The sequence below is a fragment of the Nicotiana sylvestris genome, chromosome 1, assembly GCF_000393655.2.
Source record: "Nicotiana sylvestris chromosome 1, ASM39365v2, whole genome shotgun sequence".
Lineage (NCBI taxonomy): Eukaryota > Viridiplantae > Streptophyta > Magnoliopsida > Solanales > Solanaceae > Nicotiana > Nicotiana sylvestris.
In genome coordinates, this window is record NC_091057.1 from 141,558,370 (window position 1) to 141,584,481 (window position 26,112).

The following is a 26,112-nucleotide window of genomic DNA, read 5'->3' on the forward strand; positions in this document are numbered from 1 at the left end:
CAAATGTTTAGTAAGGCCGACATCTATGTACCCGCTGCATTAGGCTTTGCAGTGGGTATGGCAATCATATTTCTACCGCTCTTGGTTTCCAAAGGATGGAAAGAAGGTTACAACAAGCTGGTTGATGGACTAATTTTTCGAGTATTTAGCAAGGTTGATGAAGAAAAGACGTATTAGTAGCATTAGCGAACTATATTGGAAGCAGAAAGCAGGGAAATATCGCAAGCCAAGTTCCAAGTTTACGCAGATGATTAAAGGCTTTCAGGTCTTTTTATATCATAACATATCTCATTACATGTAGTTGAATAGACACATTTCCATTGTTCGCTATGCCTGAATATTTCAGTCCCGATTAGATTAATTGCAAATGAATATTGCTTCCCGTTATTTATATTGTTTTTTGTTGTTGTTGGCTAGAAAAACTCTTGATCAAAATACGATAGTATATAAAACATATAAAGCAGCTTCACAGAAAAGTGCAGTGCGCTAATTGAAATGCATCATAGTTATCACGAAGCATGTCATTTATGTTAAGCTGGCAAGGGCATTCTTTCGTTACCAGAAAGCTGCGTTCAGGCATTTCGACAGACGTCTGGTGAGCACAGGTGACAAAAAATTCCACTCATACTTGTTAGATCCATGTTAAGTGAAGTCATGATCCAAAGAAGTCCTTTATACTACTAGATCACAATTCACAGAGAATTTAGATTAAGAAGTCAACCCAAAATGTTTATAGAAGTATAATATACTAATCAATAGAGATATCCAACACCTTCCTTAATTAATTTTCTTACACATTAAGAGGACTAGAGTATTACATAATAGTATTCTCTTCATCTGAATCTTGTGCAAAGCAATCCATGTAAGGATGTAAATCACAAAGTTTCAGCGAATTAAGAATAGGGCCATAAGCTCTACGTTTCTGATCCTCTATCATGTCACGGGATAATCCCCATTCCTTGAGCTTCTTATCGTCGTGATGAAATGCTAGGCTGTATTCCCCTCCGTTCCCTAATTGAAGAACTTGAAATTCACAAGTTTTCATCCTATTAAGATCCTCAAACTGCTCAGCAGTCCACTCGAACCATTTCATTAGGAAAATGCGACTGCTCAGTCCATGTGTAACAATGATGATGTTGGTCTCTCGAGATGGATCGTCACAAAACTTCTTCATCTCTATGTCCCTCCTTAAGCATTCTACAAAACCTGCACATTATTGTATGAGTTCAAAATTTTAAGCTTTGGCACTTATTAGAAAGTATTTACATAATATAAGGTAATTGCAAGTAAATATTTATGATTTATTGTAATTGGTAACCTCATAAAATAAAAACAATGCATTAAGTTAAAGTACAATTTGATACTGTGAAAAATCATTAAACTACCCGTGAATATAACTTAATTTCTTATTGCATTAATACCACCTCCTAATTCCATTTCCTAGCAGATGAGATTAGTAGGATTCTATATTTTGTTTTGTAACTTTTTCTTAGGTATATGGCAGGGGACAGTGGAGGGAAGACCTTGTGAGCTTGGTAACTGTTGAAAAGTCAACAGATTATTTTCTTCACTAGTCAAATCAAGTTCAAGTATCCATTCCAAATAAATGCTCGAGGTAACATATACTCACTGATCAAGAAGGATTAAATAGAAAAGCTCATCTATATTCTGCAAAATAAATTTAAAAAATCGCACTTCAAATGCATAACAACAATAATTACAATCACCCTGTTCCAAACAATTTTCACTGTGTACTTTTATTTCACAATTTAAATTAAGTATACGGTGACTATCCTTTGACATGTATTCTTTTGCCATTTTACTATTGGAAAGTGGAAAACTACAACTTGTTTGTCGAATACTTACAGGGCTTTTGCATTTATAGCGGTTTTGGAGTTACAATTGAACTTATGTGTAAGCCTACTCACTTTATGATCAACTTCAGATTTATCGGGTCTGAAGTTAAAAAAAACTAGCCTGAAATAAAAAAATTGCACTTAAGATGCACTTAAGGCCAAATAGGTCCGAAGTGCAACCAATGGTTTCATGCACTTAAGGCCAATAAGTCTGAAGTGAAAAAATTGCGCTTCAGAAGCACTTAAGGCCAAATAGGTCTGAAGTGCAACCAATGGTTTCATGCACTTAAGGCCAATAAATCTAAAGTGAAAAATTGCACTTCAGATGCACTTGAGGCCAAATAGGTCTAAAGTGCAACCAATGTTTTCATGCACTTAATGTTAATAAGTCTGAAGTGAAAAATTGCACTTCAGATTCACTTAAGGCAAAAGGTCTAAAGTGCGACAAACGTTTTCTTACACTTAAGGCCAATAGTCTGAAGTGAAACATTGCACTCTAGATGCACTTAAGACGAAAAGGTCTGAAGTGCAACCAACGTTTTCATGCACTTAAGGCCAAATAGATCTGAAGTGCAAATTGCCCAGAAATAGAAATTTGTTCTTCACAATCCAATATACGATTTAATACATAAATCTACTCCAAATGAGCTCAAATTTGAAACATAACCTCCAAATATCATCAAGAACATACTCTAATCATCAATTTGTCAAAACAACAATAAATCTAACGAACCCATTTTTCAATTAAGAAAAAGAAGAAATTCTAAGCAATAGTAAAAATAAAGCGCCACAACAGCTCATCATTGTAAAACATCATAAACTATCTTAAAATATGCTCACAAACACCATATAAAATTATTGTTATAAGAAGAAAGAGGAGAAAAATGTCTGAAGTTGTTTAGACATTGGGTACAAGTTAAAATAAAATTTAAAAAGTGAGTACAGATTAAATGGGGGTGGCCAAATAGGACGTCCGTACAATTTTTACAATACTTACCGAATATTTAAATTTCATTAGAGCCTCTTTGGAAAGCTACATTGGAAATAGATTTGGATGTAATTGAGTGTAATTACACAGTTTGGCATGTTTGTTTGGCCAAGTAATTACTTGGTCAACATGGAATTGGGTGTAATTAGAGGGGTGTAATTACACTCTCCAATTCTCAAGGGGGAGGTGAGAATTGGTGGTAATTACACTGTATAATTACAAGGTTGTCTTTTAGTTTCTTTCCTTTTTGTTTTTATTTTAATTTATTTTCTTTATGACTTTTTATTTCTATTATTATTAATTTTTAAATTTTATTTTTACTTTTTAATTTCTTTTGAAATTTTAAAATATATTTTTCTTTGTACATTATTTATCTTTTATTTCTCTATCTTTACTTCTTGTGATTCCATGTAATTGCTTATATTTTATTTTTTATTTATTTTATTATTTTATTTTTTGAAACTACACCTCCTAATATTAGAAATAATAAGTCATTAACAAATTTGGCATATAATGAGTGATGTAATTAAAGTGGAATTTCGTTGTTGAATGTGGTTATAAACTTATCATGTTTCCTAATTTTAAGTTGCAATGAAATTTACTATTATTATGTTGGAATTTGACATATGTTAAACGATTTTTTATTTTTATTTTGAATTTTGAAAATGTGTTTATTCATGGTTCCAATTTACTTGTTTTAGTAGTACTGGCTCACATTGCATGTTGTTCATTTTTTAGTTAAAATTGATAGATTAGTTTTGTCAAACATTTGAATAATGTTATGACATTACATTTATAAATATTAATTTATTTATCAAACATGGATTTCATGATGTTCTTACAAAACGTATATTTTTAATTTTTGTAAGTATCTAAACAAAAATTTATTAATTTAAAAAATATATATAAATTATTTTTACAATATTAGTTATAAATATATAATTACTAATTAATGTATATTCACGGAAAAATATACATCATAAATACCAAATATAATATCATTTATGCTTATATAAATTTATAGGCATATATTTATTATATTAGCTTTTAAGTATTAATAATTGTTAATTTTAAATTTAATCTAACTGTGTAATTACACTTGTGCAACCAAACAGTAATGTTGGTATTACATTGTAATTACACTATGACAAATAAACAGATTGTTGGTATTTATAAATATTAATTTATTTTATCAAACATGGATTCCATGATGTTCTTATAAAACATATATTTTTAATTTTTGTAAGTATCTAAACAAAATTTTATTAATTAAAAAATATATATAAATTATTTTTACAATATTAGTTATAAATATATAATTATTAATTAATGTATATTCGCGAAAAAATATACATCATAAATACCAAATATAATATTATTTTTACTTATATAAATTTATAGGCATATAATTATTATATTAGCTTTTAAGTTTTAATAATTGTTTAATTTAAAATTTAATTTAACTGTGTAATTATACTTGTGCAACCAAATAGTAATATTGGTATTACATTGTAATTACACTATGATAAATAGGATATGTAATTATACCAATTCAAATTACAGTGGCTTTCCAAAGACTCTAAAAATATCTAGTGTAATCTGATTTTGTTCTAAAATTGGTTAAAAGAGAACTTACTTGATATGCGGTCATAAACCTCCGCTATAGTTTGACCTCCAGAAACTCTATAATAGAATCTCCCAAAGGTCACTCGTTCCTCTTTAACCTTTGCAATACTTGCAGGGTCATGATAGTTACCAAAACTCAATTCTCTGAGCCTGTACTCTTCCTTCACTCCCATCACTTTCCTTTTCGGGAACGACTGGCCGATCTCTCTCAACGTCCTTCTGGTGCGCTCTGCAGGTGAAACATAGAAGAAGACCTTCCAATTGTTAGATTCAACAGCATTTTCAGAAGTGATCAGTTTCTTGAGGAGGGATCCAGTTTGCTTGGCTTGCTCAATCCCTTTTTGGGTCAGTTCAATTTTGTGATTTGGGGTTGTTCCGTAGACGTTAATGTCAGTATTTGCTAAACATTCACCATGTCGGACTAGGATTATGCGTTTGGGCAAATGGTTGCTGCAGGTAGTGTGAGTTGTGCCATTGGTTAGCTTTTTGCCAAGAGACATTATATTTGAGCAGATAGATACGAAGGGAATTAGTAGAAAGTCTAGTAATGAAGTCTATTGTTTGTTTGTTTATGCTATTTGGGTGAATATCATGCAACAAGTTCAGGTTGTATATATATTGGTTTTTGGTATAGGTTTGAAAGTGATGGTGCGAGCTACAACTTGGACTGAGCATCGGAGACTTGGAAAACCTGTAATATACGTTGAGTTTGTTTATCTATAAAACGAATAACAACTAAATTTGTACGCGTTTTTAAAGATATGTGGATTGATTTAACACAAGTAATCAAGAATGTTAGATAAACGAACTGAAGATAAATAAATAGCCGAACGAGTTGTGACGTTGAGTCTAGGCTCGAATATAAGCTGAACAATAGTTTTGCCCTCGACCGGACCTTCGATTCGAAGTCCAACGTATAGAAGAACTATAATTAAAATAAGAACTTTTTAATAGCTAGAAAGCAGAGAAATAAGTTTAAGTTTATATCACCTTAATATGCATGTTACAATGTCCCTATTGAGTAAAAAGCTTCCCATTTAAATAGTAGAAGAGTTTCATCCCTAGTACAATTCTTAAAAAGATAAAAATCCTCCTTTCTCGTCAATTACTGATACACTACCAATATTAGTTGAGATCTGAGACGTGATACCCGGTTGGGTGTGGATATCACAACCCTCTGTTAGTGTGTGCAACTGTTTGTAGTGCTTTCCGAGGTTTCAGAGCTCGTTCTAGTTTTGGGGAATGTTATCTTGTCAGGCCCGATGGTGAGTACCCCGTTCCAGCCTCGATCCAAAGAGTTCCTGTCACACCTCCTTTTTCACCTACACCCCCGGAAGGGTGTAAAAGGGAGTTTTTCCAATTAAAGGACAATCGAAACGGGATTCATTATTAAAAGATTTAGAGTCGCCACTTGGGAGATTTATGGTGTCTCAAGTCACCGGTTCAAATCCCGAATCGAGGAAAAGGTTGACTCTGTATTACAATCCGCGAACCAGAAATCCGAGTAAGGAATTCTGTTAACCTGGGAGAAGGTGTTAGGCATTCCCGAGTTCCGTGGTTCTAGCACGGTCGCTCAACTATTATTATTGGCCTATTTATCTGATTTAAAACACTTTCACGACTATGGGCATTTTTAAACTTTTAACCGCTTCATTTTTTTTTTGGGAAATTGCAACGTCATTTAAAATATGTCTTGAACCACGTCACATAAATGCACCCGTGATCCGCAACACATTTTATCCGACGTTGAGATTTGGATTTAGGTCACATAAATGCGCACCCGAGTTTAGGAAGGTAGATTATTGAAATAACGCGCCTAAAGCAACTACGTGTTTTTAACTTTGTGAGGGCCATGAGAATTCGCTAAATGGCGCACCTCGATTTCCAAAGAATTAAGATTCATCAAGTGATGGCCATAGGTTATATGATTCAAATGTGTGAATGACACGCCTCAAAACTATTCAACTAAAAGAATTAAGGAAATGCGTAATTAAAACTAATTTGAAATTAAATATCACAACCACACCACGAAAACAGTACCCCTGATTTAATTATGTGCCTAAAGCTTAATCACCATATTCATAAGTTGTTTGTTCTCTTCCTATGCTTGAGACCGATTGTATGTGTTTAAAACTTGCAAAATGGTTTAAGTGTAAAGTTGGGAGAAACTTTAGCTAATATGCATACCATTTGTTTTATGAAATAACCATCACTCCACCCAGAGCAAACTCAACTTTGTATATCCTCTTTTAAAATGCCGAAATCAGTACTCATAAAATCTGTTCGTACTATGTACACATCTGACATTTGCCTATTTATCAACATCACAATTTTAATCATATACAATGCACCGATTTTTTTTTTTACACAATTAAGCAATCATCACTTCAATCCAGACAAGCTCATCACATGAACCAAAACTGTCTTCCACATAACTTCTACACATTCATTTCTAGTCCAAGTCCTAACTATTCTGTTAATTCGCTTATGACGATTGGGTTTTAGACGAACAAAATCAAGCCAATTATTGTCCAAACTTGTGAAAACTATTTACAACTACCAAATCTATACCTTGTAATAATGTTGACATCACTTTGTTATAAGAAATGGGCTGATTGCACTCCTAAACTAAAATAGGCAATTTATTGTTAAGAAAGAAAACTAGTTTACAAATTGATTTGATAGGCAAATTCACACTACATATACCACGAATACACAACTGAACCTCTCAGAATACTCCAATACTTTAAACATAATGGACTATATCAATTTACCTCTAACTTATGGTTATCCCAATAGCTGTTATCATACAAGATTACATACAAACAAGATCACTTATCTCAACCAGAATTAAAACAAAAATTCTGATGTTTGACGAAGTATACTATTGTAGTTCCTTGATATTTCCATACTACCATACACTTAGCTAACATGGCTTAAACACAAAACTTAGCTAATGGTCAACATTCTACCAAGTTCCCCATCTCAGCAGTTCAAAACCAGCTATAACCAATGAGCTTCAAAAGTAAGTAAAATTACTGTAGAGCTATACTAACTTCAACAGAGGCAAGTTGACTAATAGCTCCCATGTTGAGCATATGACATGCCAATTAACTAAAAAACAAAACTGAAACTAAACTAATAGATTTGAATGTGCAGAAGACACATTTGGAACTTCGGATTTCATTTCATTGCAATATCAAAACCTTGTGTGAGATAAGTCTAGGAACATGTACCTGAAATATGAAATGTGGGAAAACAAATGAAAATCAGTAGCCAAGCAGTACAACAACAGAAGCTCAGCAACTAGTAGAGCCAAGTTGAACAGAAAAGTTATGTGCAGCAGGCCCAGAAAAAGTTCGATCGAACAGTAAACTTCAACACGTCAAAACCAAACTTTCACAAACCCATCTTCATCTATTTTTAAACCCCCGACGAGTTAAATGTTCTTTCAGAGATTAGAAATATCCAAAATGCAAAAGTGATCGATGAAACAGTAAAAAATAGTACAACCTTTTTAATTTCAGATTGTTTCTCTTCAATCTCTTTGTTTCCTTTCTCTTTTGATCTTCCTCTCTCCTATTTCAGAATACCAACTGCTGTGTATATCTCAATGCTTATATCTCTTTGTCTATTCCTCTTCGTATTCTCTCACTCTCTATTGTTCTCCCTCAACTCCCTCATGTCCTCACTTATTATATATCAGTGAGTATCCCCCTTTTAAGGTGTATTCTGTCATTTTTTACTTCTGTTCCCCTCCTTTTCCAGACTGTATACCCTTTTACACCTGTATTTGTTAGCCTTTTAATTACATCCCCCATGTTCTCTGATTTCCAGCTCCTAAAAGGGCATTAAGCCAGCCACTACCAGTCCTTTTTTCATTTTTAATTCATTCCACTACTTAGTGCTTATAATTTAATTCAGTGTTGCACCACTACCCTTTGTTAGCAGAACCCCTGAGTTAAAACCCCTACAGTTCTAATTCATTCAGTTTGGAAGTTCTGAACATTTACAGACTCAAAAACAAAATTATTTGGGCAATTAGAATCAAATGTCAAGTGCAAACATTATTGATTGAATACAGTAATTAATAGACCTAAAATCAAAGCGCAGACACAAACAGAACCAACTACATTGAAACGGGAACTAAAATTAAGGGAACTACGAATAAATGAACATCACCTAAGTCAAAGAAATTGAGTCTGAAGCTAATCGCAACTTCAATCAGAGAGTGGACCAATCAAAACATGTAGAAGAAAAGAAGATGAGGCAGAGGTAACGCGAGTTTGAAGATGAGCAAAAATAGTAAAGGGAATTCACCGATTAGACTCTGAAAACATCGCTTGCCATCATGATTCACACGAAACTGATACTAATCGCTTGTTCTTGTAAAGAACAAGTGAGCAGTATCAGTTTTTGTGAGGAATCAGTCTTCTAATCATGGAACGCTAAGGGCCTGGACCAATATATGTCATTGGGTTCACAAAAAATCAACTTTTGAACCTCTAGGGCTCAATCTTAGATTCAATATTCGAGCAGTTTTGGTAAGATTTGAAGGAAACCAGTCTAGGATTTGGAAAGAGGGGCTCAGGGTGTTTCTATGGTGTAAAGATGGAAGGGATTGGACCACCGGAACCGCCGTGAAGCGATTTTCGATGGCGGAAGGCGGCGGAGCTAGGCGGTGAGACAGAGTGTCTCTGAAAAGATGAGAGACAGAGGAGAGGGGTTCTGAGAGGGGTAAGGGGTTTGGTTTTAGGTATATTAAAATGGGTGATTTAATTTGAGCCATTGGATGATTGAAATCCAACGGCTCCGATCAAGCTTTTAATCAAAACGGGATCGTTTTATTTTGCTAAGGCTGGACCGATTCAAGGGCGGGTCAGGGTCGGGTAATGCGGAAGGCTTTGGACCGTTCGATCAAATGAAATCGACGACCCTGATCAAAACATGTCCAAACGACGTCGTTTGGTTCTGGTAGGGGCGGACCGGGTAGGGAATAGGTTTGGGCTAGACTAGGGATTAGGTCTGGGGTGGGTTTTTGTTTTGGGCCTGGGATTCTGACCAAATTGGCCCAAACCAGATTTTTCTCTTCTTATTTTCTTTTTCTTTTCAATTTTTTTCTAATTAAAATAAGAATACAAACCTAAATTTAACCTTGACCAAATTATCCTAAAAGTATTAATTAACTCTAAGTAGTTATTATCACAAATAACTAAATACCTAATTAAAGGAAAATCACACAATTTTGACATTAAACACTAAAATGCGAAGTACGTTATTTTTTGTGATTTTTTCATTTTTGTAAAACAACTTACTTAACTAATCCTAATTGTAAAATTAAATCCTAAATGCAAATACAACATATTTTGTATTTTCATTAATTTAACAAATAAAAATGCACAGACAAATGCAAACAATAATAGAAAATACCACAAAAATCCACAAAATTGCAAACAACGGAAAAATTATTTTATTTTGAATTTTTTGGGAGTAATTCTAATAGGGCAAAAATCACGTGCTCACAGCTGCCCCTCTTTGCCCGAAAACACAAAGAGTTTTCGTGCAAAGATAAAGTGAGCGGATACGAGCGATTTTTTCCCGTTTTGAATACTCCGTGGGAAGCATTTTTTGAAAGAATTTGACCGAATCTCTGTTTCAAAAGTTTCCTACATATCCTTGGCTATAAAGGAATCAGGTCAATGTAATTCAGGAAGTTTCGGTAGCTGGGACTACCATGAAGCTGTGGTTTCACTATTACTGCTGTTGATACTGCTTACTGACCTCCTTATTACACCATGACAAAAATGAAGAAGCTAGACTAAGCTATAATCTATGCTTTACAAAGATTATTTTCAAACTTGGTCTTGTGACGATTGTTGTCTTGTTGACTTGTATTTTCTTTAGAAGTTCTTTTGTTGCTGACTCGAATTGTATTTTTGATATGCTTTCCCTCTCCTCCAGGCGGGCACTTCGTTGCTGAACCTTTAAACGTCTTCCTTTGACCATTGTTGTCTATCCTCTATTCTATAGGCGAGCTCCTGATTACTCGAACTTGAATTGCTTCTTCCTTTCGTTCTCCCTTTGGGTGCCTGACTGCTAAACTTGAATTGTATTCCCTTGCTCTTCAGGTGGGCTCCTGACTGCTAAAACTTGAAATGTATTCACTTGTTCTCCAGGTAGGTTCCTGATTGCTGAACTCGAAATATATTCCCTTGTTTTCCAGGTGGGCTCCTGACTGCTGAAACTCGAATGTATTCCCTTGTTCTCCAGGTGGGCTCCTAACTGCTGAAATTTCAACCGTCTTTCCTTGTTCTCCAGGTGGACGCCTGATTTATGAAACTTGGTCCATCTTCTTCTTGAAACTGCTTTTCTTTGACTTGTTCTCCCTCGTTACTCCAGGTGGGCGCCTGATTACCAATACTTATGCCAATCTTCCTTGAAACTTGATTTGTTTTCCCTTGTTCTCCAGGTGGGCTCCTGATTGCTGAAACTTGAAACTGTTGTTCCTTATTCTCCAGGTGGACGCCTGATTGCTGATACTTCAACTGTTGTTCCTTATTCTCCAGGTGGACGCCTGATTGCTGATACTTCAACTGTTGTTCCTTGTTCTCCAGGTGGACGCCTGATTGCTAGTACTTGGTCACGCACTTATCTTTAATATCCGTGTTGTTCTCCCTATTTTTCAGATGGGCACCTGGCTTCAACAAAAATAGACAAAACAAAAGAAAATTTTCTGCCTCAGTTTGGTAGCTGGGTGCATCTGTGAGTGTTAAACTGAATCATATTACCAACTATTACTAAGAATTTGAAAGCTAGGTCCCATTATCCAGGGGGGTCCTGACAACTCTTGACTAAATGACGATTTTAAATATAAGCTATATCTTGTTATCTAAGGAGGTCTTAAACTACTCCCCATTATTCAGGAGGGTCCTGGCAATTCTTAATTAAACGATAATTTTAGAGCTAAATTATATCTACTGAAAGGTACGTCTTATGCTAAATCCTCTTATCCAAACCAGTTTTAAACTACGTCCCATTATCCAGGCGGGCCCTGACAACTCTTAAATCAATTCTTATCTTAAGAGTAACAATTCTACGGCTAAATTATATTACCCTACAACAAGAACTTATGCTAAACCTTGTTATCTAATGGAGATCTCAAAGCTAGGTCCCATTATCCATGAGGGTCCTGAAAACTCTTAATTGAATCATATCTTAAACATGCAAACTTTAAAACCATCTTATTCCTTGGGATACATTTATGCTAGATTTTACTACTCATGACTGTTTTAAATTTTAAACTAGGTCCTATTTTCCAGGAGGGTCCTGACAACTCCTAACTAAATTCTATCTCTAGAATGAAAATTTTGAAACCAACTTATATTCTTTTGGGGTACATTTATGCCAGATCTTGCTACTCAGTCGTGTATTTTGAATTTTAAACTAAGTCCCATTTTCCAGGAGGGTCCTGAGAATTCTACGAACAAACCTGCATGGTACTTGTCTTCCTTACAGGGTGTTTCCTGAAACAAATGCCATCTTTGCCCCTGTTTCAAATCAAAGAAAATCTTGTTAGTTTAAACGTGGCGGTTAGTTGTGGCATTCTTGCTGGGGGTGGTTTTCTCTTTGCTAGGCTCTTCTTCGTTTCGACTGCCTTGAACATGGTCGAAGGATTGTTTTGACCTTCTGACTGATCCTTAACTGCAGGATTCCCAACTGTTGTTCTCCATTTCTGACCTTTCTGTCTAAACTCGTATATCTCCCACGACATTACTGAACCATTCTACCGATTTAACTTTTGCTTACACCATATGTCCCACTTTTCATCATATCATCTCTGGCATGTTCTAGCTGCATTTTGCTTTGTGCAATTTCGAAACTGGTAGTAAGCCTTGAAATTCCTTCTTATTTGTCGAAACAAGGCTATTGGAAAATTTAACAACAATGAAATGCAATGATTTTGGGAATTAAGAATAAAGAAGAAAATCCGAATTTGGATGACTGTTGGAGATAGGAAAAAGGAACTTATCTAAGTGGAGTCACTGGCACCAATGATCATGGTATGCATTTTGGATTAATCGGCCCAATCTATTTAACCAATCTCTTTGTCAATTGTTTTACTTTGTGCTCCAAGATGTTCCACAACCCAATTTACTTTCCGCCAACTTTACGAATCTTGTTCGACTTGCAGTGCCCTGAAGGGGTTTCACCGACAAACCTCTCTCATTTGTTGATTCCTCAATTCTTTGTCGCCTGATGGTGCTCGTGAAGGTTTTTACCAATAAGACTCTCTCATTTTTATTTTCGCTCAGATTTCGTCGCCTCATGGTGCCCATGACCAATAAGACTCTCTCATTTTCATTACTTTCCCTGCTTGGACCAGAGTGTTACCCTGATATGAATCACCTCTATTTGCTCGACTTGGCATCTCTCGAAAACTGATCGGAAGGTCTTTCTTTGGACCGTAATGTGGGTTTTTGGATGGGGTTAGAAAGAAAGGGTATCAAAGGCTCAAAACAATTTGACATGGGTTTAAAATTACAACTTTTGGAATCACATTTCTTATTACAAATACAACCTCTGCCCCAGTTTCTTGCTTGGGGATCTTTTGACTTTTATTTTACTATGACCAAACCGTAAAGCTGCCTACGTATCCTTAACATGAATCAGGTCAAACGTAGTTCACACCTGAATTTCCTTGTTGTTATACTTTTCACTTCTTTTCTTTTCCCTTTTTCTTTTCTTTCTTTTTCATTCTTTTTCGTGATTGATTCCAAAAGAGGGGTATGAAAGAAAGAAATAAGGCTCAAAAAGGGGAAACAAAGGGTAAAGTGTTTAGATAGCAGAACAAATTACCTTCGTCATTTCAATCTTCGAAATAATGCCAAATACAAACAATCAACAATTATAACAAAGAAATCATACATAATATATTTTTACTGCATCAGAATTGATAGTCATGTCTATGCATTTTCCTTCGATATCTGTTAAACATAAAGCACCATTAGACAATACTCTGGTTACAATGAATGGCCCTTGCCAATTCGGGGCGAACTTGCCTTTTGCCCCAGCCTGATGTGGAAGGATGTGTTTCAGCACTTGCTGGCCCACTTCAAACTTCCAGGGACGCACCTTTTTATTGTATGCTCTTGCCATTCTCTTTTGATACAACTGGCCATGATACACAGCTGCTAATCGTTTTTCATCAATCAAGCTCAACTGCTCCAAACGGGTTTTGATCCACTCATCATTATCAATCTCAGCCTCAGTGACAATCCGAAGGGACGAGATTTCAACTTCCGCAGGTATCACTGCTTCGGTTCCATATACCAACAAATAAGGGGTTGCACCTACTGAAGTACGAACAGTAGTGCGATAACCTAACAACACAAATGGTAATTTTTCATGCCATTGCCTGGAACCTTCTACCATTTTCCGAAGTATCTTCTTTATATTTTTGTTGGCTGCCTCAACTGCTCTATTCGCCTTGGGACGATATGGGGTGGAATTGCAGTATGCAATCTTAAACTGTTGACATACTTCTTTCATCAAATTGCTGTTAAGATTAGCACCATTATCCGTGATGATCACCTTTGGGATTCCAAATCGACAGATGATATTTGAATGAACAAAATCAACCACTGCTTTCTTGGTTACAGACTTGAAAGTTTGGCCTCAACCCACTTGGTGAAATAATCAATGGCTACCAGAATGAATCTATGCCCATTGGACGCTGCTGGCTCAATTGGTCCAATGATATCCATGCCCCAAGCAATGAAGGGCCATGGTGCCGACATCGTGTGCAATTCCGATGATGGAGAATGAATCAAATCTCTATTTATCTGGCACTGATGACATTTGCGCAAAAAACTGATACAATCTCGCTCCATGGTGAGCCAATAATAACCTGCTCGGAGAATTTTCTTTGCCAGCACATATTCGCTCATATGTGGTCCGCAGACTCCTGAATGTACTTCGGACATGACAACCGTAGCTTGTCTAGCATCTATGCATCTTAACAATCCAAGGTCTGGTGTTCTTTTATACAAAACTCCTCCACTTAAGAAGAATCCACTTGCCTACCGTCGAATTGTTCTCTTTTGATCCCCCGTGGCTTGCACTGGATATATCCACATTCTGATGTACTCCTTGATATCATGGAACTATGGTTCGCCATCAAGTTCTTCTTCAATCATGTTGCAGTAAGCATCCTGATCTCGTACTTGAATGTGCAAAGGATCGACATAGGCTTTGTCCGGATGGTGCAACATTGATGCTAGGGTAGCCAAAGCATCGGCGACCTCATTATGGACCCTTGGAATATGCCTAAACTCCATTGATCAAAACCGTTGACAAAGATCATGCAAACATTGTCGGTATGGTATGAGCTTCAATCGCGTGTTTCCCATTCTCTTTGAATCTGATATACCAGAAGATCCGAGTCTCCTAAGACCAAGACTTCCTGGACATCCATGTCTGCAGCTAGCCTTAAACCCAAAATGCATGCTTCGTATTCAGCCATATTGTTAGTACAATAAAAACGAAGCTGAGCTGTAACAGGATAGTGATGCCCTGTTTCAGAAATAAACACGGCTCCTATTCCCACTCCTTTCATGTTAGCAGCCCCATCAAAGAAAAGTTTCCAACCTGGTTTTTCGGCCTGTTCTAGCTGGTCAATATGCATCACCTCTTCATCGGGAAAATAAGTCCTCAGTGGATCATACTCTTCATCGACCGGGTTCTCGGCCAAATGATCGGCCAATGCTTGGGCTTTCATCGCAGTCCGAGTCACATAGATGATGTCAAATTCTGTGAGCAAAATCTTCCACTTCGCAAGTCTTCCTATCGGCATGGGCTTTTGAAAGATATACTTCAATGGATCCAAGCGTGAAATGAGGTAAGTAGTGTAAGATGACAAATAATGTTTCAATTTCTGTGCCACCCAAGTTAGGGCGCAACATGTCCTTTCTAGGTGAGTGTACTTAACCTCATAAGTCGTGAACTTCTTGCTAAGATAGTAGATGGCATGTTCTTTCCTGCCTATGAGGTCATGTTGCCCCAGTACACAGCCAAATGAATTTTCCAGGACAATCAAGTAAAGAATCAAAGGTCTCCCTGGTTCTGGTGGTACCAGCACATGCGAGTTAGACAAGTACCCCTTTATCTCATCGAATGCTTCTTAACACTCATCAGTCCACTTGATCACAGTGTCCTTCTTCAGCAACTTGAAAATAGGGTCACAAGTTGTCGTGAGCTGAGCAATAAACCTGCTGATGTAGTTCAACCTTCATAACAGACTCATCACTTCAGTCTTGTTCCTCGGAGGTGGCAATTCTTGTATGTCTTTGATCTTTGATGGGTCCAATTCGATGCCTTGCCGGTTGACTATGAATCCCAATAGCTTTCCGGATGGAACACCAAATGCACACTTGGCAGGGTTAAGCTTGAGGTTGTACATGCGAAGCCTCTAGAAGAATTTCCTCAAATCCCCAACGTGGTCGGCCTGACTCTTTGATTTTATGATCATATCATCTACGTATACCTCAATCTCCTTGTGTATCATATTATGGAACACGGTAGTCATGGCCCTCATATAAGTTTCTCCAGCGTTCTTCAAACCAAATGGAATTACCCTGTAGCAATAAGTCCCCCATGGCGTGATGAAAACCGTCTTTTCTGCGTCTTCTTCATCCATTAAAATCTGATGATACCCGACATAGCAATCCACAAAAGATTCTATCTCATGCTTGGCACAATTATCGATCAAAATGTGGATATTGGGTAGTGGGAAGTTATCCTTCGAACTTCCTTTGTTGAGATTGCGGTAATCGACGCATACTCTGATCTTGCCGTCCTTTTTCGGTACAGGCACAACATTAGCCAACCAAACAGGATATCGAGTGACCCGAATAACCTTTGCATCCAACTGCTTGGTAATTTCTTCTTTAATCTTCACACTCATATCAGTTTTGAATTTCCTCAACTTTTGCTTGACGGGAGGGAATGGTGGATCAATAGGCAATTTGTGGACCACTAAATCAGTGCTCAAACCTGGCATGTCATCATATGATCATGCAAAAATATCTTTGTACTCTATGAGTGCTTTGATTAACTCTTCCCAGATCTCTGGCTCGAGGTGGACACTTATTTTAATCTCTCGGACATTGTCTGTGTCCCATAAATTGACGACTTTTGTATTATTCAGGTTGGGTTTGGGTTTTTCTTCGAAGTGAATTAACTCCTTACTAATATCTTCGAAGGCTTCATCCTCATCATCGTATTCTGATTCGTAATCACAATCTACTTCTTGAACTAATATTTCAGAATCAGATTGAATTTTAAGACTGGGCTGAGAATTCCTTATGCATGCCATGCCATTAGAACCAGCATAAAAAGAACTGTATAGAAAAGAAAAGAAAACAAAAAGGAAAACCATCAGGAATGATGAAGAAAGGGAAATTGTATTTCATTGAATGATAAAAGATAACAAGGTTTGCACACTCAAACAGACTGAAAAAAATGAATTTGGATTATAACCCTGGAATAATCCGTACAAACTTAAAGGAAAATCAAAGCAAACTACCAAGACTCCTTCCGAGTAGGGAGATGAGTAGCCTTCCAATTATTAAGCTTTGTTTTTGGCCCAACAAATTGCACTTCCGCGTTGCTAGAACCTTTTCCAATTTCCACCATGTTCACACTGTCGAACAACTTCTCAAATCATTCAATTAACTCATTGTCAAGATCAATCACAGAACTGAGAATTGCTGTTACTGGGCGACTCCTCGTACCGGACTTGACCAATGATCTGGAAAGATGTGGGACCGGCTTTGGAAGGACCTATGCCCTTTGTTTCAATTTCCTAGCTCTTTTTATGTATGCGACTGTGGGCTTGAATCCCAGACCAAATGTTCCAAAGTTTTCAGGAAGAGACACAGGCTGTATGATGCCTTGCAGAGCTGATCCCAAACCCTTTCCTGGTACAAAACCATTCTTCAGCATTTCATACGCTACCATGACTGATGCGGCTGTTATTTTTGGATTTGGGATACACTTCCCTTCTGGAACTTTCACGACTGACATTGCGTCAGAAACTTGGTAGACCCATGGTCCCTTGTCATCTTCCATTTCAATGAATGGCACAATGGTGTTGCTGTGAGCGCAAAAATTATCTTCGCCGTGCATAACTATTTCCTGTCTGTCCCATTCAAACTTGACCATCTGATGGAGTATTGATGGTACTGCTTTAGCGGCGTGAATCCACGGTCGCCCTAATAGCAAATTGTAGGAAACGACTATATCCAGCACTTGGAATTCCATTGTGAATTCTACTGGACCTATAGTCAGCTCCAACATTATGTCCCCAACGGAGTCTTTGCCCCCGCCGTCAAATTCCCGCACATAGATACTGTTCTTATGGATCCTCTCATCTTCTACTTTCAGCTTGCTTAGAGTGGAGAGAGGACATATGTTCGCACTTGAACCATTGTCAATCAATACCCGGGTAACCATGGAATCCTCACATTTCACTGTAAAGTAAAGGGCTTTGTTATGCTCAGTACCCTCTACGGGCAATTTATCATCGGAAAAAGTGACTCTGTTTACTTCAAAAATCTTGTTGACTATCTTTTCCAGATGGTTTACCGAGATCTTGTCGGGGACATGGGCCTCATTCAAGATTTTCATCAGCGACTGATGGTGCTCATCTGAATGGATTAGCAATGAGAGCAATGAGATCTGAGCGGGCGTTTTCCTCAACTGCTCTACAACAAAATAGTCATGCACTTTCATTTTACTCAAAAATTCCTCTGCCTCTTTTTTAGTTACAGCTTTCTTTACCGGCATTGGATTATCTTTAGCTCTTCTTAACTCCTCGGGAGTGAAACACCTTCCCTTTGTAAATCACTGTCACCCGTTCATAATTCCAAGTAACAACCTTGCTGTTAATCACTGGAAGTTGAGTTACTAGTTTTATAACAACAGGCTCTGTGTGAGCACCCTTCACGACTACAACAGGTTTACTTGCAACCCCTGGTACTACCACTTTAGCTTTCTCTGGTTTCACTGCAACAGTGCTTGACGACCCTTTCTCGGCTACCACAGCTGGCTTATTGTCTACCTTTTTCAACTGGACCATTGATTTCCCACTGGTTACCTTCTCCTTTGAACTGGTTTTGCTGGAACGGATCATCATTACCGTCTGTGAGGGTTTCTTAGGCTCCTCTCCTTTGTGTACCAACTCAATCATATGGGTCTCATGGTGAGCTGACAGTGGATTATGATTGATATTTGGTGCTTCTAGGGCCTGGACCTCGATCCGATGAGTATCAATAAGCTCTTGCACAGCTGTTTTCAGTTTCCAACACTTCTCTGTATCATGCCCAGGGGCCCCTGAACAGTACTCACAACTCACCGAATGGTCAAGATTTCTAGGAGAGGGATTTGGCATTTTAGGCTCAATTGGATTCAGCATGACCAACTGCCTCAACATGTGGAAAAGACTGGTATACGATTCCCCAGTGGAGTGAAAGTCTTTTGCTTCTGTAACCTCTCATTCTTGAAGGCTTGGCTTGGTCGGAAACTCGTTCCGGGGGGGATTTCTATAGGCTTTTGGGGGTGGATATGTGTTTTGTGGAGCTGAGTATGGATTTTGTGGAGCCGGCGCACGCCATTGTGCGTGTGCCGGGGTTTGGGTATAGGTTTGTGCCTGATGGACGAAAAAATGGGGATTTGGCGGTGGGTAGTATTGTTGTGGAGGGCTATATAGAGTGTGGGGGTAATTTTGGTGGTATGGTCGGGGTTGGTTATAGTAGGGTGATGGGCCTCTAGATCCGAACCAGGCTCCGGACTCAATTGTCGCAACATCTTCTTTCTTCTTTTTCCCAAGTACACCCCCAGTGCCATTTTGGATGGCCTGGGTGGTTGCCTTGATTGCTGAATAACTCATGATCTTGTTGGACTTAAGTCCCTCCTCGACCATGCCTCCCATTTTTACAACCTCATTAAAAGACTTGCCGATTGCGGACACCAAATGACCAAAGTATGTCGGCTCTAAAGCCTGCAAAAAGTAATCAACCATCTCGCTCTCTTTCATTGGGGGATCTACCCTTATTGCCTGCTCCCTTCATCGGAAACCATATTCTCTGAAGCTTTCACTGTGCTTCTTCTCCAGTTTAGTCAAGGACAGTCGGTCTGGAATGATCTCAAGATTATACTGGAAGTGACAAGCGAATACTTGTGCCAGATCATCCCATGTGTACCATCTTCCATGATCTTGGCGGGTGTACCATTCCAATGCTGATCCACTCAAACTCTGACTGAAGTAAGCCATTAACAATTCATCTTTTCCTCCGGCTCCCCTCATCTTACTGCAAAAACCTCTTAAGTGTGCTGCTAGATCACCGTGCCCATTGTATAGATCAAACTTGGGCATCTTGAAACATGGCGGCAATTGCACATTTGGAAACAGACATAGGTCCTTGTAGGCCACACTTACTTGACCTCCTAATCCTCTCATGTCCCGGAATGACTGTTATAGGCTCTTAACTTTCCTGAACATCTCCTCATGTTCGGGATTTTTGGTTGGTCTCTCAGCTTCTCTCGAGAGATCAGAACATGGATTATAGGGGTAGGTTTCGGGAGCTTTAAAGGTGGGCTCCGGGGGGTAGTACTGGTTGTCCTGAGCTTGGAATATAGGCTCACTCGAGGATCTATGGAGTGCAGCTAGTGGAGATGCCACAAAGACAGGGGTGACTGGCGGAGGGGGGGTATGGAATTGCTTTTGGTAGTGGAGCTTGTGGCATATGAGAAGTAGTGCCATGGTAATGTTGGTAAATGGGAAAGCTTAGATCGATGGCAGAATGATCCTGAGCCTGAGCCGGTGGTGGGGTGGAAGCAGGGTTAGCAGGGTAATCTGGGGGTGATTGTCCTTTAGACTAGGCCTGATACATCTCAGCCATCTGTTGCTTAAGTTTGAGCATATCCTCTTTCATTTTACTGACGTCCAACTCCTCTACATCAACACTTGTGCCGACATCCGGGATAGACATGATTTCTGGTATTGGTCTTTTTGATCTGGTTTGGTAATGATAATGTGCCTGTATCCTCTAGATAAACTAACTGCTTGAATTCTCTAAAAAACAACAAACTTGTTAGTTTTTAGAGTTTAACACATATGCAATTACACGTTGGGATGCAATGCACCTAGGCAATTAACCATTTTCTATCATGTATTTGCTTCGGTTGCGTGCATCATTCCGGCCTCTCATAATTGTGCCCCTTCTTTTAAGCTTCCTTTATTCTATCCTCCTTTATTTATTTTTCATTTCCCCCTTTTTGTTTTAGTGGTGGTCGAATCCTATAGAGATTGCCTACGTATCATGTCCCCGCATGAATCAGACCGTGCATTGTTCTAGCAGATAAGTGCACAAGTAAACAACTCTAAAAAAACAAATGCTTCCATTACAAAACTCAAAACTAACAAATTCCAAAAGAATAACAGATTCTGATGCAAAGACGAAATACAGACTTCGAAAATAAGCTATCATACTCCAACAAAAGGAAATACAGAACAGAAAGATAATACAAACTCAACATGACTGACAGACTTTAACTGAAATGGAAATACAGACTTCATGAGAAATCATGAATACATCAATGCTCCTGGTGTCCGCAGGACATCATTCGGTCTCGCCGCGGGCCTATATGCAAGATCCCTTTGAAGTCGGTCCAAGTCACTCATTATCTGCTTAACAAATGTCATCACTGCTGCGAAGAAGGTAGTGCGAGTCATATCCTCACAGATCTGGCACTTCATAACGACGTAGTCGGTAATGTTTCTAATTCTCTCTCTTATGACGGTTTTTTCTTGTAACAAACGCCCAATCTTCTGGGCCCTGGCTTGCAAAGTTTGGTCGGCCACATGATTCTGCTCCTGAAGTTGTTGCAAGTCTATTTCTAACTGCGCCAAAGCCGTATAACAATGTTCCCTTTCAACCCTGAAGTCTTTTGCCTGTTTGATCATTTTGTTTTATGTGGCGATGACCCTTTTATTTAGCCCTGCAACCTCATTGTGATACTTTTCTTTCAGCTGCTTAACCAGACGTGCTCGTTCTGCCGAGTTTTCGGCCAATTATTTTCGAGCCCTGGTTAATTCACTTTATGCTTTATTCAGATCAAAATTATATTCGCCCACTTTCTACCTCATATTATCTATAAGTTTTTCATATTTGGCACTTCGGGCGAGGTTTTTTGCAACTATTTTCATCTTTTGAATTTGGGCTCGAAGGGCCTCATTTTCTTTAGCTAGTTTCTTTTTCTCCCCCTTATCTGCGGCGGCCTGCAGATCTTTCTCAAACTGCAACTCCATGACTTGTTTCTCCAATATGCCTATTGTGGTCCTGTACTCATGTTCTTTAGCCAACCAATCCCACTGTTCTTACGACGCCCCGACGAACTCCTGGAGATGGGGTCTCTTGACCGACCTCCCAAACTCGATTTCTCTCCTATACCAAGCAAGGTATCCCGACAAAACTTCACCTTTGGACCGATCACGTACACATGTATTTGCCATTAAGTATTAACACTCGCTCCAAATTTGGCGGACTGCTGCTTCGTGAAATTGTCCGTTAGGCCCGATCTCGACCACTTGGCCACTAAGCCACTATGATTAAAATAAAAACTTTTCAATAGCAAGAAAGCAGAGAAATAGGTTTGTATTTCCTTGATATGCGTGTTGCAATATCCCTATTGAGTAAAAAGCTTCCCCTTTATATAGTAGGAGAGTTTCATCCCTAGTACAATTCTTAAAAAAGGTAAAAATCCTCTTTTCTTGTCAATTACTGATACACTACCGACACCAGGCGAGATCCACATCGTGATACCCGGTTGGGTGCGGATATCACGACCCTTTTGTTAGTCGTGTGCAATCATTTATGGTGCTTTCAGAGGTTTCAGAGCTCGTTCTGAGTTTGGGGAACATTATCTCGTCGGTGTAGTGAGAAAAATTGCATTTATATATTTAAGTGACATGTTGAGACACGTGGACTGGTCAAATAGTCAAAGAATTATAATTAGTCAAGACGGGCAACAACAGAAATGAGCAAAGGCAAAGGAAGAGGCACGAGAGGACATTTGAAGGATTCGGCGCTCGTACCTATTTAAGTCATTTATCAAAAGGAATGGATCTGACCATAATAAAGAGCGCAGATACGAAATTCAACATGCATTAAATACTGGATACGTTATAGAATTTGTATTGATTATAATGATTGTGTAACATAGCATTCAATGTCTTTAATTATTCATAATAGCCTCATTATGATTTGGAGAAAACGCATATCTTCAAGATACCTATAAAAGGGAGGTATTTGGTCACTTGTAAACACAAGACACAATTGGAATATACTTTGATTCACTTGTTTTTCTCCTAATTACACTCTGGTTACTCCAAATTACTTTCTTCTACATATTCTTTCGATTATCAGTAACTCACGTTCTTCTAAATTCTAGTTTTGACTGAAATTCTATTTTTTGGTTAAATAAATTGGTTCCGTTACCGGGAATCTGATAATCTATTTTTTTTTTACTTGACCTTCCTTGTTATATCAATTATGTCGAATAAAAATGACAACACCCCAGGAAACCAAGAGAACCAACAAAGTTAGGGAGGCCCAAAGAATATTAACATTCAAGTTCCTACTCTGCAGGACTTTCCACGGCAATCTCGTGAGGGTACTCCTGATGGATCTCAAATAAACGAGTATGCTCAATTTGAAAATGCTGAAGTTGTTGATGAAGCTTTGCATAAATTAATTACTGCTCAGGTCAACAAAGCTGTTGAGGCGCTTGTTAATCAATTGTCTGTTGCAGCACCCACACCTTCTCCAAATAATAACACTATAGAAAACCCTCGTTCCGGGCTTGTTAACTCAGGCAGCGGTGGAACTCCCAATAAACTGCAGGAGAGAGAACCAGGTAATGTAATTAATTCTGATTTACAAAATTTAGTACTAACCTTGCAAAAACAGCTGAAGGAGCAAAGTGAACGCATAGAGCAGATACCCAGGGTGCCGCCCATAATCAAAGGGGTAGACATGGACAGATATTCGCAACAACCCTGGAAGCCAAGTGTTGCCCCACTCCCAATTCCAAAAAGTTCAAAATGCCTGATATTCCAAAGTATGATGGAACAACAGACCCACGAGACCACGTGACTGCATTCACAACGGGCGTAAAAGGCAATGATTTAACTAAGCAGGAGATCGAATCGGTATTAGTGAAGAAATTTGGTGAAACACTCACCAAAGGAGCACTAACATTGTATTCCCTTTTACCTGAAAATTCTATAATCTCTATTGATGAGCTTGCAGATTCTTTCATCAAAGCACACTCGGGGGCCCAAAAAGTGGAAAAAAGAATGGAGGATATTTTCGAAATCAAGCAAGGAGATTCATAATTGCTTAGAGAATTCGTGGACAGGTTTCAACGTGAAAGAATGGCATTGCCGCATGTACCTGATAACTGGGCATCTATAGCTTTCACAAGCAATTTGAATGACAAAAGCTCGGAAACTACGAGGAGACTCAAGGAAAGCCTTCGAGAATTCTCAGCTACAACGTGGAATGATGTTTATAACAGGTATAGCACAAAGTTGAGGATTGAGGAAGATATTGTTCCACGATCTCAAAAAGAAGAAAGTACACGTTCAAGACGTGCAGAGAACGAAAAAAGATCCGGTAAAAATAGGTACGAGCCCTATATGGGACCTGCGGGGAAAGACTCGCGATCAAAATAGGATAATCAAAGGCACGATCACAGATCAAGAAATAGAGAATTAGGTTCTTTATCAAGATTTAGGAACGAGCGAAACAACTATGAGTCACAGGATGATGATAGAAATTTAAAAGCGATATTCGGAGGTTACAACTTCAACGTCAGCACCTCCGAGCTCGTAGCTGTTTTGAAAAGAATAGGAGATAAGGTTCGATGGCCAAAGGAAATGAGATCGAATCCAAACAGGCGCAACCCTGACCATTGGTGCGAGTTCCATAATGATCACGGGCATAAAATAGCAGATTGCAAATTTTTACAAAGTGAAGTTGATCATTTATTAAAACAAGGATATCTTACTGAGTTGTTCAGCGAGAAAGGCAAGCAAGCTTACATGAAGAACAGGCAGGAGCCTCCAAAACCACCTTCTCCCAAAAGAACTGTTAACGTTATAAGTGGGGGTGAAGACATCAATGGTGTATCATATACTGCAGCTAACAAAACTTCCAAAGTAACTATTACCCAAGGGAAACGGGTGCGGCACGTTTTAGAAGAAAGCAATATTACATTCAATGATGCAGATACAGATGGCGTATTAATCCCTCATAATGATGCACTGATAATATCTTTAATTGTGCATGATACTAATGTGAAACGAGTTTTGATTGATCCAGGTAGTTCCGTGAACATTATTTTGCTAAGAGTGCTACGTGAGATGCAAACTGAAGATAGAGTAATACCAAAGGCGCATACTCTATCTGGATTTGATAATTCCAGTGTCGTCACGAGAGGAGAGGTAACACTCACCACTTTTGCTGAAGGGGTCGTCAAATATACAAAGCTCCAAGTAGTAGACATGGAGATGGCTTACAACATGATTCTTGGGAGACCATGGATCCATGAAATGGATGTTGTTCCTTCAACCTTGCATCAAGTTATCAAATTTCCATTGCCATGGGGAATCTGTCAAATTCGCGGAGATCAACATACATCCAGGGCTATTAACTCCGTTGCAGATACAAGCACGAGAAGTGGAGGCAAATAGAAATCACAGAAAGGCAGTTGAGGACATCACTACACAAACCGCAACTGAACAAGGGCGAACAGATGTAGACTCAAGGCTAGATACCATTCAAGAACCAAAAGAGAATAAAGATATCAAAACAACGATAGAGGAATTAGAACCTGTCATGTTATTCGCTCAATGGCCTGATAAAAAAGTCTATGTCGGAGCTAATCTTGACCAAGGAATGAAAGGTAAGTCAATTGAATTTTTGAAAACTAACATGGACTGTTTTGCTTGGTCCCACTCCGACATGACAGGAATACCACCAAAGGTAATGACTCATAAACTAAATGAAGATCCGTCATATCCTCCTGTGAAGCAAAAGAAAAGAAAGTAGGGAACTTTCAAGAATCAAGTGATTCAAGAAGAAGTCCAAAAATTGCTAAAAATTGGTTTCATTCGAGAGGTAAAATATCCTAACTGGTTAGCCAATATTGTTGTGGTTCCAAAGAAAAATGGTAAGTGGCGGGTTTGTGTAGATTATACAGATCTTAAAAAAGCTTGCCCTAAAGATTCGTTTCCACTACCACACATAGATCAATTGATTGATGCAACTGCAGGTCACTAATTGTTAAGTTTTTTAGATGCATATTCAAGTTATAATCAGATTAAAATGGATCTGGAAGATGAAAAAAAAACTTCATTCATAACAAATATGGGGACTTAGTGTTATAAAGTAATGCCATTTGGTCTAAAGAATGCAGGTGCAACGTATCAGAGGTTAGTTACCAAAATGTTTCAGGAATATTTAGGAAAGACAATGGAGGTATATATAGATGATATTCTTGTTAAAACTCAGTACTCAA

General features: G+C 38.2%; 1 protein-coding gene across 1 annotated transcript; it reads right to left on the reverse strand.

Moving 5' to 3' along the window:
• Positions 1-694: 694 nt before the first annotated feature.
• LOC104239451 (phosphoglycerate mutase-like protein AT74H) lies at positions 695-5,150 on the reverse strand. Its single transcript, XM_009794081.2, has 2 exons — positions 4,481-5,150; positions 695-1,206 (listed from the first exon to the last, which is right to left on the reverse strand). The coding sequence occupies exons 1-2, from the start codon at positions 4,968-4,970 to the stop codon at positions 815-817; spliced, it is 882 nt and encodes a 293-aa protein (XP_009792383.1). The 5' UTR covers positions 4,971-5,150; the 3' UTR covers positions 695-814.
• Positions 5,151-26,112: the final 20,962 nt, after the last annotated feature.